At 41.2% G+C, this 16,096-nt stretch overlaps 1 protein-coding gene across 4 annotated transcripts in view; it reads left to right on the top strand.

Annotated features, from left to right (window-relative positions):
• Positions 1–656: 656 nt before the first annotated feature.
• Positions 657–16,096, top strand: part of ADCY1 (adenylate cyclase 1) — a 161,521-nt gene continuing 146,081 nt past the window's right edge. The window contains exon 1 of one of the 4 annotated variants that reach the window (XR_005259798.1): positions 657–1,689. Coding sequence is in view for 3 of the 4 variants with exons in the window: in XM_038162996.1 (XP_038018924.1) it covers positions 1,021–1,689 (669 nt within the window). In the remaining variant the exon portion in view is untranslated. Of the gene's footprint in view, positions 1,690–4,959; positions 12,638–16,096 lie in introns of those variants that run through there. The other 3 variants (XM_038162996.1, XM_038163044.1, XM_038163022.1) reach the window with 3 other exon arrangements.

The following is a 16,096-nucleotide window of genomic DNA, read 5'->3' as shown; positions in this document are numbered from 1 at the left end:
ATATGTAGATTTTGCATATTTTTATATACACACACGCGCGCGCGCACACACATTTATATGTATGTATGTATGTATGTATATGTGTGTGTGTATCTCTATCTATATGTATCTATGTATCTATACGTATATGAATAGCTGCCGGGCAGGCGGGCAGCACGGCCATGGCCGATGCTGGACGCACCCGGAGGGCCGGGCGAGCCCCGGTGGCCGGCAGGGGGAACGCCGGGCGCTTTGTAGGGGCGGCGGGCCCCTCGGCCGCTCCCGAGTCGCGGAACCCCGGTGGGGACGTGTCCGGCTTCCCAAGCGATCGGCGCGCAGGCGCCTCTCAATCCCCAGCTTCGGTGAGATGCTCTCGGACCTGGGAAGGGGATCGCCCTCCCATTCTCTGCCCGCTGCTTTCTTTCCGACCCCTCTGCAGCACTTTTCCTTCACCTCCTTGGCTCGCATTAATTATTTTTTCCCTAGTCGCGATTTTATTTTTTAATATTTCCCACCTTACGGGAGCCCGTTTGCTTTCCTCTGTAGCTGCCGCTCCCCAAAATAGCGTTATCTGAAGGGAAAGCCGCCTGTTGATTATCCCTGTATCCCCTTTTCTGAGCTTCCGCCCACCCTTTGCCCCCACCCCTCCCTCTGTTTGATTCCAAACCTTTGGATGGTGTTTTGGTGTCATTAGGAGATTAGCATCCCTGGAGCACCAGGGGAGGAGGAGGAGTAGGAGGAGGAGGGTGGAGGGGAAAGCGAGACTGCAGGCAGGAAGGTTGGCACATTAACGCGAGTGAGACTCTCCTCCCGCCGTCCCAGCCACCCCCGGCTCCTGGGTGGTAGCGGAGGGGGCGGCTGCCGGCCCGGGTTGCGGACGGAGGCTGGCGGTGCGCCCGGGACCCGCGCCCGCGGAGCGACGGGGGCTGCCGGCGGGCGAGCGGCCGCGGCTCCTGCGCGCAGCCCCCCTCTCTTGTATGAACAGCGAGGCGGCAGAGCGGCAGCGGGGGACACCTGGAGGAGCATTTCTTCCCCGGGTTTATGAATGGCACTGACATGGAGGAAATACCGTTTCAGAAAGTCAAGACCAAGAGGAAGAAGTGCTGCCACTGCTGCTGCTCTCCGCCGGCTGCCGCGGCGTCGGGAGCGGGAGCCGGGTTAGGGGACCCCCCTCCCTTGCTGCTGCTGGATGCCATCGCCTGCGAGGACGAGTTTGACTGCAAAGAGCTGGAGGCTCTCTTCCAGAGCTACAACCTGAAGCTGGAGCAGACGTCCACCCTCAAGGCGCTGGCCGTCCTCATCGTGCTCACCGCCAGCCTAGCCCTGGTGGAGCTGCTCTCCGGCCCCAGCCTGACCATCTCCAAAGGTTCGCACCCGGTGCACTGTATCATCTTCCTCTCCCTTTTCATCGTCACCAATGTCAAGTACCTGCAGGTCACCCAGCTGCAGCAGATCGTCAAGCTCACCTTGCTCTTCAGCTTCACCTTCTCCTTCCTCTGCTGCCCCTTCTCTCTCGGCGCCTACGGCATGGAGCCGCCCAGCGCCCCCGAGCAGGGCATGTGGCAGCTCATGCTGGTAACCTTCGTCTCCTACTCGCTGCTTCCCGTCCGGACGCTGCTGGCCATCGTCTTCGGGCTGGTGGTGTCCGTGTCGCACCTCATCGTCACCGCCACCTCCGTCAGTGCCAAGCGGCAGAGGCTCTGGAGGACGGTGAGAGAGGCCGGGCCGGGCCGGGCGCTGCAGCGCTGCAGAGCCGCGCGGTGCCGGCCCGCCGGGGGGAGGGAGAGCGGAGAGGCGCGAAGCGGCCCCGGGCCGCGGCGGCTGAGTGCCCCGCCTGTGTCCGGCCGGGAAGGGGCACAGGAGCGCGCACCTGTGCCTCAGGCGTGCCTGTAGTTCCCGAAAGTTTCCGGGTGGCAGGGGGGGATAGGGCGGCTCTGGGGAGACGGAACCTCTCGACTTTGTCTCTCCAAGGAAAACCGGACACAGGGCAGGGAAGGCAGCGCTACCGTGCCCCGCTAATGGGGCAAGTTCAGAGCACCGAATGCACAGTCAGTGTAACACAGTGTGCACCAGCAACATCGCCTGGCTCTGCACAAACTTGGCACAGACAATAAACTGCGTGTGGTAATAACACCTTCACCGAGTCGGTTCGTATCCTCGCTGTCTGTGTCAGGCGTGGGCTGTTCGTGCCTATACACAGCCCATCTGCGGGGGGTGCGGGGCAGGGGGTGGTAGGGGGCTCTGAGAAAACTATTTCAAATAGGTGGGACACTCGAAATGGGAACCCCGCCTCGCTGCTCTCCCAGAAAGCGGGGCATTCCCTCTTCAGCTTCCCCAGGGCAACTGCTGCTCTCTTTCTGCAGACATTACCTGCTGTGGCAGTGAACTTCCTAGCGATTCCCCTTCCCCTCTGAATTAATTCAACAAAACCTCCCTCTGCAGCAAGCATCTTTAGAAACGTGCTGCTGCACTCTCCCCTCCCCCCCCCCCCCCCCCCCCCCCCCCGAGGAGCTATTTATATCCCTGCAAGGCTTTCTCCGGCTCTCGTGGCCTGATGGGCCGCACTGGCAGCGGGAGGAGGATGAGGAGATGCGCGTATAGGAAACGTGTGGGCTGGCAGTCGGGGTTTGCCACTGAAGGCTCTATTATCTGGTGCATGTGAACCGCTGGGAGAGAGGAGTTGAAAAATTTTTGTGTCTTTTCTTGCACGCATTGACTGTGCGTGCCCTCAGGAGAAGCACACGGCTTCTGTCCTCCAAATTGGTGTTAAACAACAATTTAATGCATAATTGAAGTATTTAGTACATTACTTCTGCAAAATCCTGGTATTATTCTCCATAAGTGTTGTGATGCTAGGATGTACACAGTTGACATGGGCATAAATACATCAGGATTGTACACCTTTGTGCCCAGAACTGTAAATTCCTGGATCCTTCTTCAGTGCTCACACAGACACACACACCCCAGCATGACATGCATGCACAGAATAGAGATACACAGGGACAATCACTGAGTGGGGTTACTGAGACAAACAGGATTATTGATGGCTTCACGCTGCTGAGCTGGTGTACAAAATAAATTGTATATTTTGAAGGGGAAGAGAGAGATAAGCTGAGCTTTATGATTTACCCAGATAATCTGATGGTCTATTTTTAAATATGCGATTTAGACTTTCCATGAGAGGGAGAGCTGATAATATGCTGGGGCGCTGAGAGAAGCCTTCCTAAAAAGCATCTGGAAGGATGTTAAAAACACAAGAATATTCTTTCTGAATAGGGCTGAAGATAGCTCTTTTTACTGAAATACCAATTGGTACTTATGGGAGTCCAGGCTATCCAGGCTACCCTGACACACAGGCAGACTTTCCTTGATGCCAAGCTTCAGCTCAGTGTGGCATCTGCTCCTCTACATGAGTAACATAAAGAAGATGACAGTAATGTCTGCTCACTAAATTATCTAACCAAGGCTGTGAATGTAAAACATTTTGAAAGGAAAAAATCTTCTGGCTCTATCCCTTCACACTAGTTTAACTCAGTTATTCATCAGGCAAGAAGCTGGCTTGAAAATGCATAGAAATAGTTGACAAACATCTGATGTAACATATCTATGTTTCTTCTTCATCACCATTTCGCCCAACCAGAGTAATTTCAGTGGTTTGTAAGCAGTCCCCAAAGCAGTATGCTTTACTGATAACAGGAAGCAGAAACCAGCTCAGAGTCAGGCAATAGAACTGGTCTGTGAACTTGTGACACACAGAAATGCATGCTGATTTGTGGCATATTGGCAAGGAATAAGTCTTCTGATTTGAAGGCCATCTCCATGTCTGGAAGGGACTTTTCCCTTACAAAGAAGGTTTTTTTTGTTTTTCCAAAGAACAACTTTGCAATGGTTGGAAGTTTAAAGATACGTGAAGGCTGCATCATCTGAATTTTATTTGCTTGGCCTGAGAGTAGCTGAGCCTTTTCTGTGAGGGCTAGAGTGGACTTCTCCTTGTGACTGGGATCTGCTTCCCAGACACCATATATTATCATGATGGCCCTTGTGCTTGCAGACATAGCATGCAGTTGATATGTCAGGGAAGCAGGACTGCTCTGTGCAGAGCTGCAATAGCATGAGAGGTTCTGCTCTCTCTCCCAACTCCTTGCTCCCTAGCCCCAACCAAGTGGATGAATTTAAAACTTTGAACAGGTATCTGAAGTGTCTGAAAATGCAGAAATGCCTGCACCATTCACTGAGATTAGTATTCTGTTAAAGATCTCTTTGATTTTTTTGTGATTCAGGCAGGGAACCAATTATGGAATAAATTTTATTTTTGTTTAGCCTGAGCTTTAGGAGACTGCAGATCTAGTAATCTTCCATTGATGTTAAACTGGAAATTGGTCAGCACAACCAAATAGTTCATATTGTTTCAAGTTCAACCCCTTAAAAAACAGGCATAGCTAAGTTAAGGGATTTTTCCCAAAGTGACCTTTAAGATGTGCATCTTCTATTTCACAAAGTCTGAGGAATATCCATCTGCAAATCTTTAAATGCCAAAAGCGTCACTAACTTCAATACTGACAGATCAGAACCTGAGTGTGCCCCGTGGTGTGCTTAAGACTTGCTATCTTTTAAATGTACAAATTCTCTACATAGTAAAGATTACAAAGTAAGAAATTCTCTACATACTTCTGCTCATTTTGGCAGAAGTTTGTAATGACTTCTATTGAGTAAAGCACATTTAATTTGCAAGCAATAGTTTTCTGACAGCACAGTATTGTCTGTGGAGATCATGCCATGCCATGCCATGCCATGCCATGCCATGCCATGCCATGCCATGCCATGCCAGAGGCGAGACATAAAAGGAGAGCAGGAAAGCAAGTACAGGGAGGTAATGAGAGTCAGGGGAGTAATATGACAGAACTTGAGCTTAATCTTTCCACTCAGTAAGTGTTTTGTTCATTAAATGAAGGGTTCCAATCTACTAATATGCCCTATATATATATATATATATATGTAAATAAATAAGTGCAGTCTAAAAAATATGCAAAGTACTTGGAGGCAACCTTGATCCCATTTGGGATCATGTCAAAGACATGCTGACTTCACAGCTGATATTGCATGTCTTATCTGACATTGTGATAAGGACATAGGTGGTGTATATAACCAATAGCATATTGATCATGTTAGTTCAGAATCATGGAACAAAATGCTCCTGCCATATAAGATGACAATGTATCCACAGGTGGCTGAACCTACAAATGAAGTTTTAAAAACTTGGACTTTTGTCTCCTTTTTTCTTTCTTCTTTTTTTCCCCTCTACAGATTCCAGATATATGCTAGGTGCTACAGAGCCATTACAAAAATACAGAACCCTGCCTGAAGGATCTTAATATAATTTTTATTGTAATGCAGTGAGTGGGTGTTAGACACATGAGGACCAGATGGGGTAAGGAAGGCAAAGGCTGCTCATAGAAATTACTCAGTGGTGGCATATGCACCGTTTCATGTCTTACCATTAAATAACTTTTTTTGGCTCTTTAAATATTTTAGTTCCCTTTTTAAAAAAAAATATTTTTATTTCCAGAAAATTGAAAACCAAATCATACACCACCAAAGTACCCTAACACATCACAGAAGTCTTTGTGAAAGAGCAAATCTTTCAGAAAAAAACCCAGAATTACAGAATGAGTAACAAAGAGCAGAAGAAAGAATGGAGCTCTCATAAACTAACACAAATTTTTTTTCAGAAGTGTGGTGAAACAATTGTAGGTTTCAGTTAGTTCGTTTGAGTTTGTGGGTGGGTTTTTTTTGTTTGTTTGTTTTTTGGGTTTTTTTTTTTTGCCTGCATTTAAAACTGATTTTATGCATATACTTATTTATATGTATGATGGCACTTTTATTGATTCAGCAAGTACCAAAAATCTTAGTTGGGATTAGATAGACTGTGTAAAGGATAATGGGGAGAAATTGGTATAATTTATTTTAAATATTATATTATTACCTAAAAGTTTATTTTATAATCTTAAGTATTTGCAGGTTAGTATGATAGTATTATAGAATATCACAAGGAATTGTTATGCCAAAGTTAATCGTATTTATGCTAGTGTTTAAAAGAAAATTAATGAACACATCACTGACAGAACTGTTAATCTCCACACCTTTGTCTCTCACACAGAAGGCAGAGTCTAGTAGCCTGATAAAAGGGCTTGTGAATCAAAGACAGCTCAGCTCCATTGTCATTATTATTCAGTGCAAAATTCTGGTTTTGTCCTTCATGCACATAAAACACTGGTGAGGGACTCTACTAGTTGTGATGCTTTTCAAATACTAGTATCAAGAATATCTCCAGAATTCTATTATCTATACTATTCTCTAGAATTCAGACACACCTATCCACTAATAATCCATTTGAATTCACTATTTCCCTCTCTTTCCAAAGACAGGGAACACTGTTTTTAGAGTTTCTCAATATCTGTGTGTAACTCTAATTTGCATTTCATATTTAGTCCATATTGAAAGATTGTTAAAAGTTGGAGTGGTTTTGGGGTTTTTTATTCCTTTCTAATCAAAGTATCTTAATTTGTGGCATAGGCTTTGCCAGGTCTTGACCAGAGTCATTTTATCTAGAGGCTGAAGTGTAGGATTTTTAATGGAATGTAGAGTTCAGGATCTTTTTCCACATAGAGATTAGTATGCTTTTGGCTTCCTGAATCTGCAGATTGCTGACATTGCTACTCTTTGCGGGTTTCCAAAAATTACCAGCATGCTGATGGTTCTGCATGCTTGAGAAACAAGAAGCCTTGACAAGAATCATATGACTTGGAGACATAGTTAATAACAGTTTATCTGAGAAGTTTAGTTGTTATTAATAGGCAAGATCCCATCATTACTGAAGAAAAAGAGGGCTTCTATTCAAAAATATATTTTAAAATAATAATTAAAAAACAAGCTAATACTGTTATACACTCAGTTACTGCCCACTTTCTTTGATGTTAGTCTCTCCCTTCTCCTGCTTCTCCAAGTTCTGAGGGTTGTGTCTTTCATTCTGCTGGAAGTGTTGTCTACATTGGCAGCATCTGGAGTCTTTTACAGGAAGGAAGGGGATGTTCATGCTAATGTTGATATATTAATTTCTCTTCTGTTATTGTTCTACAGCTCCATGTTTCATCCAAATTTTTAAAATAGTTTTCTTTTATGTATGTTAAATAATTTTTCTTTGTTTCCTTTGTTTCAGCTAATACCAGATCTGGTTATCTCCATGTTCACATTTCTTTAACTGAGCATGGGGGAGTCTTTCTTATAGCTATAGGTGTTATCTCCTATGCTGCACCTTTGTAATCTCATGCTTGTACTCCACAACATCTCCTGTGTCTCCCCTTCTCAAGGTCTATACTGTGTTTCCATAGGCCTACATTTCTGCATAGTATAGCGTTATGTTTTAGTCATAAAACTATTGAGCTAACATACAAAGATAAGCAAAACTAACATAAATGAACTAGAGAAATCTGGTCAACTAGGGAAAAATGTTTAAACCAGGTAAAACAATGTGCACAGAATTTAAACAAAAAGTTCAGCCCGAGAAACTAAACTTTTAGCCCAGAAAAATTCTGACATGTGTCAGTCTGGAGACTTTGCAAAGTTAGTGGATAACTTACAGCTTTTTTATATACCAGTGGCAATACAGTAAGAGCAATGGCAATACAGGGCCATACTGTTGCATTCCTTTTTAATGTGTTTGGTTTAGACTGTCTCCACATGTATTGCTACTGCTGTTATTTTATTGTTATTAAAGTGAGCCCAAGGATGTTTTAATTTCAAAATGGTAAAATGTTGTTGCCTAGACCGTAGTTTATAGCAAAACGTTGCATGCAATATTAGTCATTATGGACTGTATTTAATTTACATGCTTACTGTGTGGAAAAGTAGTTTTCACAAAGTGTTCCGTGTTTGTGCAGCTCTGAGCTCAGGGGCTGCTAATTTGGGGTTAAAGACTTTTGCTGGTTCTATGGGATAAATTATCAAGGGTTTCTACTCCTTCCTGCCTTAATTTCTTTTTTCCTGAATATGTAATTTTGGATATATTCAGAGCTAAACTCCTAAGAGAAAATGTAATTATAGGGAGTAGTTGCTCTTGATATGTTCTGACATTCAGGCTTCTAAGTATTTTCCCCATTTTGTTTTCCCTGGTCATTAGCATAGTGCAATGCTTTTCTAGACAGAACCAGTGTAGTATAACAACTAGGTAGTGCAGATTTCAATTTCTTTTCATCTCCTTTAAGCACAGCCCTGAATGTGTGCTTGTCTGTACATGGGCCTTACGAACTAGGACAGAAATGTTCTTTCTAGTATCTTATCTCATTTTGTCAGTTTAGATGCAGTGCATTTCTTCTCTTGCCATTCCAGAAAACATTAGCTAGCATAAAATAATGTTTTCTATCTATCATGGTTAATTATTGTCCTTAACTTTCTCAGATGCAAAAGGCCATATATTCCTGGCTTTACATCTCTTTTCTGTGTTACCGTAAAGTGGTACAAACATAACTAAATGCAGGTGGCATGTATGGAACACCAGAGATGACCCAGAAAAGCATTGTTTCTTGTTCTTTGTAAGTTCTTGGTGGTGTCAAGACTAATTGTTTGAAAGTCTATTATGAATGTAGAAAAGACATGTCCTCACACAGACTTCATGTTCTGATTAATTCATAATGCTGTAAGAAAATTTCATCTAGGACTTGAAATGTTTGTGTTTTATGACAGGAAGAACTCAGGCAGTATTAACTCCTGTAAGACCCTTGCTGTTGGGTAGGTGAGGAAAGAGTGCCAGCAGAAGAGACTGATTCAAGTTATTGAGCTGAGCTTTGTCTTTGGCGGTTTATGATGGATGGATGAGAGACTATCAATGAGTAGAATGGAATCCTTTTTTTTTTCCCGTTTTTTAAATTTCCAAAATATATGATTTTCTTTCTTACTTTCTTCCTCTGGGGGAACTTTTCATGGAAGAAATTTGCTTTGCTTCAAATTTTTAAGATACATACCTAGAGGAATATGAGGAAACAACAAAGTTACTGCTTTGTCCAGCTGTTTATATTCTGCATGAATTTACCACATGAGCTCATTACTGAAAGAAAATCACAAAGGACTTTACATATACAGAAAAGCTGTTTTCTCCATCAGTATTTGAAATAGTGAAAAATGCCAGAAGTGTCGATCTAGTGTGTGGCTCTAACGTGAGCAATAAAGTGCCAAAAAACCCTCAAGAAAGACGGTTACTTCTTTAGCTGTGGTTCAGGAACTACAGATATTCTTTTTCATCCAGACATGTGTGTTGCAAGAAATGTGTGGCTAGTATGAAAAATGTTATAGAGCAATATTTCACTTTTACATCACCTTTCATATATTTGTTCTGGAGCAAGATATTAATTGTTGGGTTCAAATGTTTGTGCATGCTCCAGTACAACTGCCTAGAAGTAATTAACTTTTTACAGTGGTGAGCACATAAAATTAAGGAGTGCTTAACTTGGCTGTTGTGGTTTTTTTCATAGTTTACTCATTCAAACACTACAATGTAGAAATGTTTGTCAATTGCCATAAATCTGCTTATGATTACCTCTTAGAAGATGAAAGCAATTATCCATCCACACAAAATTAGGAAATGAAATAACACAAATAAACAGAATTTTAAAAAGAGATATACATAAAATATATCCTTAATTTGAGTATCATCAGGCTGAAAAAGAATATTTTGCTTGAGCAGGAGTTACAAAATTTGTTCACAAGAAGTTGAAAAGAGGCCTGTGCTTTTTAAGGACCTTTCTTTCTTTCTTTCTTTCTTTCTTTCTTTCTTTCTTTCTTTCTTTCTTTCTTTCTTTCTTTCTTTCTCTTAATCTGTATAAAATACAATGTAGCAAAAATAATTTTGGGTTAAATTTATCTCTGTTCATTCAAAGGTGGAGGATGTTGGACTGAACCTCATTTCACTTTTAAATGCCAAAAACCATCTCAGTGGATTTCAGGGAAATTCATCTGATGTGTCAAAAATTCTCCTTGCCTGTAATAATTTCTTCCCAGGATGTTTTAACTAAGCAGGTACATCATTTAATGGGAACTATATAGAAAGTCAATATCTGCTTGTTTGTGAAACAACATAGAAGTAGTAATGGCAGTGTAAAGTTCTGACCAAACAAGCACACAAGAGACAGAAGCTCTACCAGAATCAAATTTCCACTGTTGCAGGTTGTCTCTGGAGTCTGCTCTGCAGAATCCTGGTCACTGCTGTTATGGCTGTCAAAGATTTGAGTGATACTCTCACCTGGTATTATGGATCCCAGAGCTGTGTTGCTATGCTCTGGAAAGTGAGGATTACCCGTCATTAATGTCCTGTGTGATTCCTGGTACTCCACCCTGCAAGCTGTTGTGCTGATCTCTCTGCTGATCCGTGCTAGTTTAGTGTAAATCAGCTGTCACTGCAGGGACTTTGGGAGTTGAACCCTATTTTAAGTTCATAGTTGGATTAGCTATGATGAATGCTCTGTCATTCCTATGCGTTAAAATATAAGGAATAATGATGCTTTTCAAAACAGAGAAACCAACTGAGCACTATCTCCATGTTCAGCATGTGAGTTTCCTCTTTACTCTACCAGTTATGTAAATGACAGTGGTGAATGATAGCTGCTCGAGTTCCCCCAGATGGAAAGATTACAGCAGCTTATTTGTCCTTCTCCATGCAGCTCTCTCTATTTTAGGCAGCAGTAGATTGAGGAGATTGCAGCTGAGTTAATTTGCTTCATCTGTGAGTCAAAATAAACTGCTTTATCAATAGTCCATTTCTTCTCGCTTGCACTATTAAAAACATTAGTCTATCTTTTGCCTTTGAAGAGACCACAGCCTGAAGGGGGTTTCCTATTCTAAACTGCACTTCACAATACTGATAATGTTAACACAACGGCTGAAATAGCTTTGGTGGGAGAGCAGTGTGATTTTCTACCTGAGACTGCATATTCTTCTTATAATAGTTTCTGGAGTATCCATCACTGAAAAGGATAGTGATGTTTAAGAGGAAAAAGTGGGCATAATTTTCTGGATTTTCTTAGCTTGCCTGTTGGCAATGAAAAATGTACTTTTCTTACTCTTGAGTCTTAGAAAAATACTCTGAAAAAATTAACAGTTTATATTTTACAGCTGGGATGAACAGAAGTACTGAAATGGGCAATGTCCACTTGTAAAGCTATGAATTAGTGTCTATCCTTAACTGATATTTTTGTAGTTGTTCTAGTGTATCATCAGAGGATGTTATAATTTTTTTTTTTCGCTTGCTCATTTTTTTTCTTTTCCTGCTGATGCTTTTTTGCAACCAGTCCCTGTCAGGTTTTTGCTGATTACTGCAGTTTTGGTGCAGTAGTCTTTACTGAATTTCCCTCAAAAAGGAGCATCAACCAGATGCAAAACAGAGAACATTCATTCTGGGAGGCAGATTACTGCGGAAAGGAGGATGAGCTTTCCTAATTCTCCTAAAGGTACACAATATTCAGCCCCAAGACCTAGTCTCTCTTCTCTATTAGTGAGTCTGCAGTCATGCACCTTTATTCCAAATCTCTTTGCCATCATTTGCAAAGTCCCATTTCTTCAGCACAATTGTATACTGAAAAACTGGGCTTAGCTACTGATCATAAAGATTCTTCATTCTCTTGGGATGAAGATGTAATACCTAAAGTAGGGAGAAATTGTCTTTCCTACAAAACATTTTACATGCCCCTGAAGATGTCTTTGAAGTTTACTAAGACTTTCTGGTCCTCTTTAAAAGTAAGGATGTGACATATAAATAAACCATTACCTAACATTCTCAAAGAAATTATCCTCACAGGGATATATCAGGTATCTCAGCTCCTTTTCCCTTGTGTGTGATAGTTGCTGCGATTCCACCCATAAAATAGAAAAAAACCTGAAAAATGAAGGATTTACAGCTACTTTGTACAGCTGAAAACCGTTTTCTGAAGTTGTAATTTTTTAAAAAATGCATTTCCAAAGCTGATATGCTGCTGAGTTACAGTGATCTTACTGTGTGCAATCCTAAAAGGAGATGGCTCTATTCAATGGTACAAACCTTGGAAAAGAGATTTTTTTTTTCTTCCTTATTGCAGCTAAGGGGTTCAAGAGTGGAGGTGTATGAGGGAATAGTCTTTTCTTCTTTAGAGCCATATTTCAGATTTAGGTGTGTAAAGTTCAAGTTCCTTTAGTATCTAAAGTTATTTTGATGATCTACCAGAATGTGTAAGAATGACTGATGCCACTAGTCCAGTTTCTGATATGAGAATGTGAGTTATTTATATACCATTGCTGTTGGTAACTCAGCAAGCCAGGTAAACTTAAAGTTGTTTCCTTGGTCTGTGGGCAAACATGAATGTTGTTTTGCGAAGATTGCTTATGAGGTAATAGGTACGTCTTATGTGAAATTGTAATGGAAGTTCACAGGACCTCTGCACCTACAAGTAGCATGTATAACAACAGAAAGTGAGGCAATCCTACTTCTAGTGCATTATAGGGTCTGCTGCCATATTTGATTCTTAACATGTTGGGTAAATATCATTATTCTTACAGTATCAAAGCCACATTGACCCTAAATCAGTCCCAAGGAAACCCACGGGCTTTGACTTGTCAGCAAATGCCAGCAGTGCAACATGTAAGAAGACACTGGGTGCAGTATGAGCTAATTCTTTGTAACATGGCAATAAATGCAGAGTATTTAGAGGGTGTGGGTTTTTTCTTCAAGTAATGCTTAAGCTGTCTGGAAACAAGAAGGTATAGTAGTTCAAAAGATGGCACGAGATCAGCTGTATGGGAGTAGAAGAAGGGAAAGCCATTAGGGGTCAGATTACTAATCCTCAAGAGAAATATTTCTCTCTGTAACATCTGAAAATATCTTGGTTGTTTTCAGAGTTGGTTAAAACATCTCCAGTTGAAAACATTCTTAGGAATGGTGTAGATGTCAGAGGTCTACTTGTGGCCTGGACATAATACTATATCACCATATGACATAGCTATTGCAATATTAACAATTGTAGATGCTGACTGGTATTATCAGCCTGAGCAGTTTCTGGGTTAAACTTTGGGGAATTTCGTGTGACAAAGGAGTACCATAGGAAAAGTAGGATCTAGTTAGCTTTCTCGTGCTTCATTTCTTACTCCTCTCCTGCCCTCACTAAATGAATTAGTCTGGTACACAAAGAATGGAGGAAATTCTCATCAAGAAGAAGTTACTGACACGTAAATGGCTAGTAGATGTCCATTTAACAACTAGTAAGCAGCAGTTTGGTTCCACTATCCATTTTGAGGATTAATTTAGTCCCTGGACACATTGAAATGTCAGTGTTGGTAAAACATAATGCTAAAGACAAGAAACAAACTGCATTTTGCACCAGCCTGTTGATGATGCTTTCAGCATCTGAAGCACACTGTTGTAGTGTTGGGTGCTCCATGTACAAACTGTGCCAGTTTTACAGTGTATGCAAACAGAACAGGAGCTCCAGGTTATACATTGTCTCTTACTCCAGAAAACTGCAGCTCAATTCTTTACATTCAGAAGAGGAGAGACATAGTGACAGACCTTGGTGTCCTCACTTTCTGCACTGTGAAGTCACTCCTATTCTACGTCAGTTGTGCCTGTACCTTTCCTAAGGATGGGTTGCACTCTGTACTGCCCCACTTAAGGCCAGCTTTTGGGAATGTGTCAGTCAAGCTTAGTGGTGTGAGTTTTGAAACTCTGTAACACAGCCAGGTATATTTTGTCAATGCAGCCTTCTATGTTGCAACTTCATCTCTGCGTGGATGATAAAGTGGCATTAAAGCGCTAACACACAGATGAGGAGAGGTCGTGAAGCCTGGTGGTAACTGGTGATGTCATCACATCTGCTGTTTATGTCCTGAATAATAAACTTGGAAACCATTAGTAGGTGTGACGACATGTGGTGCTTAAGTAACGTCCTTTGAATAGGAATCAGAAATCTCTAACAGTGAAATACAGTGTCTAGACTTTGCCCAGACTCCAGGAATATCAGATAATCTAGGGTGTAGTAGGAAGGAAGTCTCATGGATGAGTGATTTGGGTTAAACAATAGTTAAAAAGCCAGCTGTTTCTTTATGAGTTTCCAGAAACCAGCTTTTAACAGACTAATTTTACTATGAATCAATATTTTAAATCATCATTACCACAAAAAAAAGTAGTCTCATGCATGTGGGTACACCCCCTTATTCACCAGTTTTCACCATGCAATAACAGTTGAATGCCTGCACTGAGTGGAGTGGAAAGCTGCTAATGTGAATTAAAACCAGCCAGTAGGACGGCCTTTCAGATGGATGCTTTCCAAAGTTGTCACCTGCGTGGACTTCTGTGCTGGCGTGAAGAGATTGGGAATAGGAATGAACAACTAGTGAAAAAAAAAAGGTCCAGAAATTTTTTTTACTGTTCTGTCAGTTTAGGTTCCCATGTAATAACAGCCACATTGTCTTTACTGCTGCATGAACTTCAGCAGGAATAGCGTTAGCCTCATTACATCTTCTGTCAATGCAGCTTTTCACTTTATTCCTAATCATATGTGCCTTTATTTAGATATGGATTTTTGGAAAATACTTAAAACTGGTGTTATAGCTAAATGTTGGTTGATTTAGTATAGGTGTTAAAACAATGACTTTCTTTGATGGATCCTGGAACAGCTCTAAGCTTAAGTTCCAAATCTTATTAAGCAAGTTGAAAACATAAATTACTGTTAAGGACCAAAAATACTATTTTCTTATGTTTCAAAAACACTTGAAAAGCAATTCAAGGATCCCCCCTGAAACTATGTCTATACAGTGTCACCCCAGGACATAGAGGAACAAATTTGATGAATTATACAGAAAAAAAGAAGTTGCATTTAAAAATGGTTAGAAGCAAATAAAGTTATTTAAACAATTTGGATTCCTGCTAGGTATTCTTTAAATGCCTCAAAACTTCAAAAATTGCATCAGTGTCCATAATGAAGTGGATCATTTATAACCAGCATGTTGGCTGGTGAAAGAGTCATGGAATACATTAGTTCCGGAGCAGGTAATGCACCTGGTATCGAGTACCAAAGATACTATATGGAATTTTGATATGAGAAATCAATTGGCTTTGTATGTTAGCTTGGAAATGTTATGTAAATATGTTGTTTCTTTCAGAAGGGACAGAAACTATCTTCTCCCCATACAAAATAGGCAGATTCTATCTTATACTATTGCTTTCGCTATATTTCGTTCTCAATACCTGAGTTACAAAGCAGACCCTCAAAGAAAGCCTTAATTTTGATAGCAAGATGATACCCTGTGATAATCTATGCTTTTCAGCACTGTTGCATCCAGTCACATCAGGAGCTGAAGATTTACAATCTATTTAAATTTGTCTTGCAATGTGTTTCAGGAAGAGGTCTTGCATAGTAATATTGTTGAATGTGTTCAAATAAAGATGTCTTGCAGTAAATTCATTGAAAGCACAAAAGAGTGCTTGCTGAAAATTACTGATGCAGTGCTACAAAAGGCACTGGTACCATATCCTGAAACTAGTCTTAGTTTGCAGTTGTGTTTCAGGAAAGATCTACTTGCTTAAGGTGCTTCTTTCCCAATGACTGTTTTCTCATTGTGGCTGAGAAAACACTAACACAAACCGTAAGGTTTTGGATTGCTCACAAACCTTACATATCAAATTCTAGGCTGAAATTCCCTATATCTTATTATTGTTTAATAATTGATGTTATGGTAATATCTACAAGTGTCAACTCTGATGAGCTTCTCAACTCACTACTTGCAGTCCAAGCGCACAAGTAACAGGCAATTCATATTGCTCTGCTAGATATAGCAAAGAATGGGAAGAAGGCTAAGAGGAAGAGAAGTGAGATGATTTTCCAAAATTCAGAGGTCAGTCAGATTAAGTTGGAAGTGTCCTGACTTCAGCTGCAGTTGACAGGGACAAGAATTTAATAAGTAACGACTTCCTCTTAGGCATCATAATGCCTCAAGGAATACTTTAAAATATTTCCGTTTCCTCTGGGCTGTTATACTGTCATGTTTTCTTTTCAATTACTCCGAGATGAAGCTTTTCCTCTGGTCTGCATGACTCGGGGCAGGA

This window comes from Motacilla alba, chromosome 2, assembly GCF_015832195.1.
Source record: "Motacilla alba alba isolate MOTALB_02 chromosome 2, Motacilla_alba_V1.0_pri, whole genome shotgun sequence".
Taxonomy (NCBI): domain Eukaryota; kingdom Metazoa; phylum Chordata; class Aves; order Passeriformes; family Motacillidae; genus Motacilla; species Motacilla alba.
The sequence above is the reverse complement of the archived record's forward strand: the minus strand, read 5'-3'. Positions and strand labels throughout refer to the sequence as shown.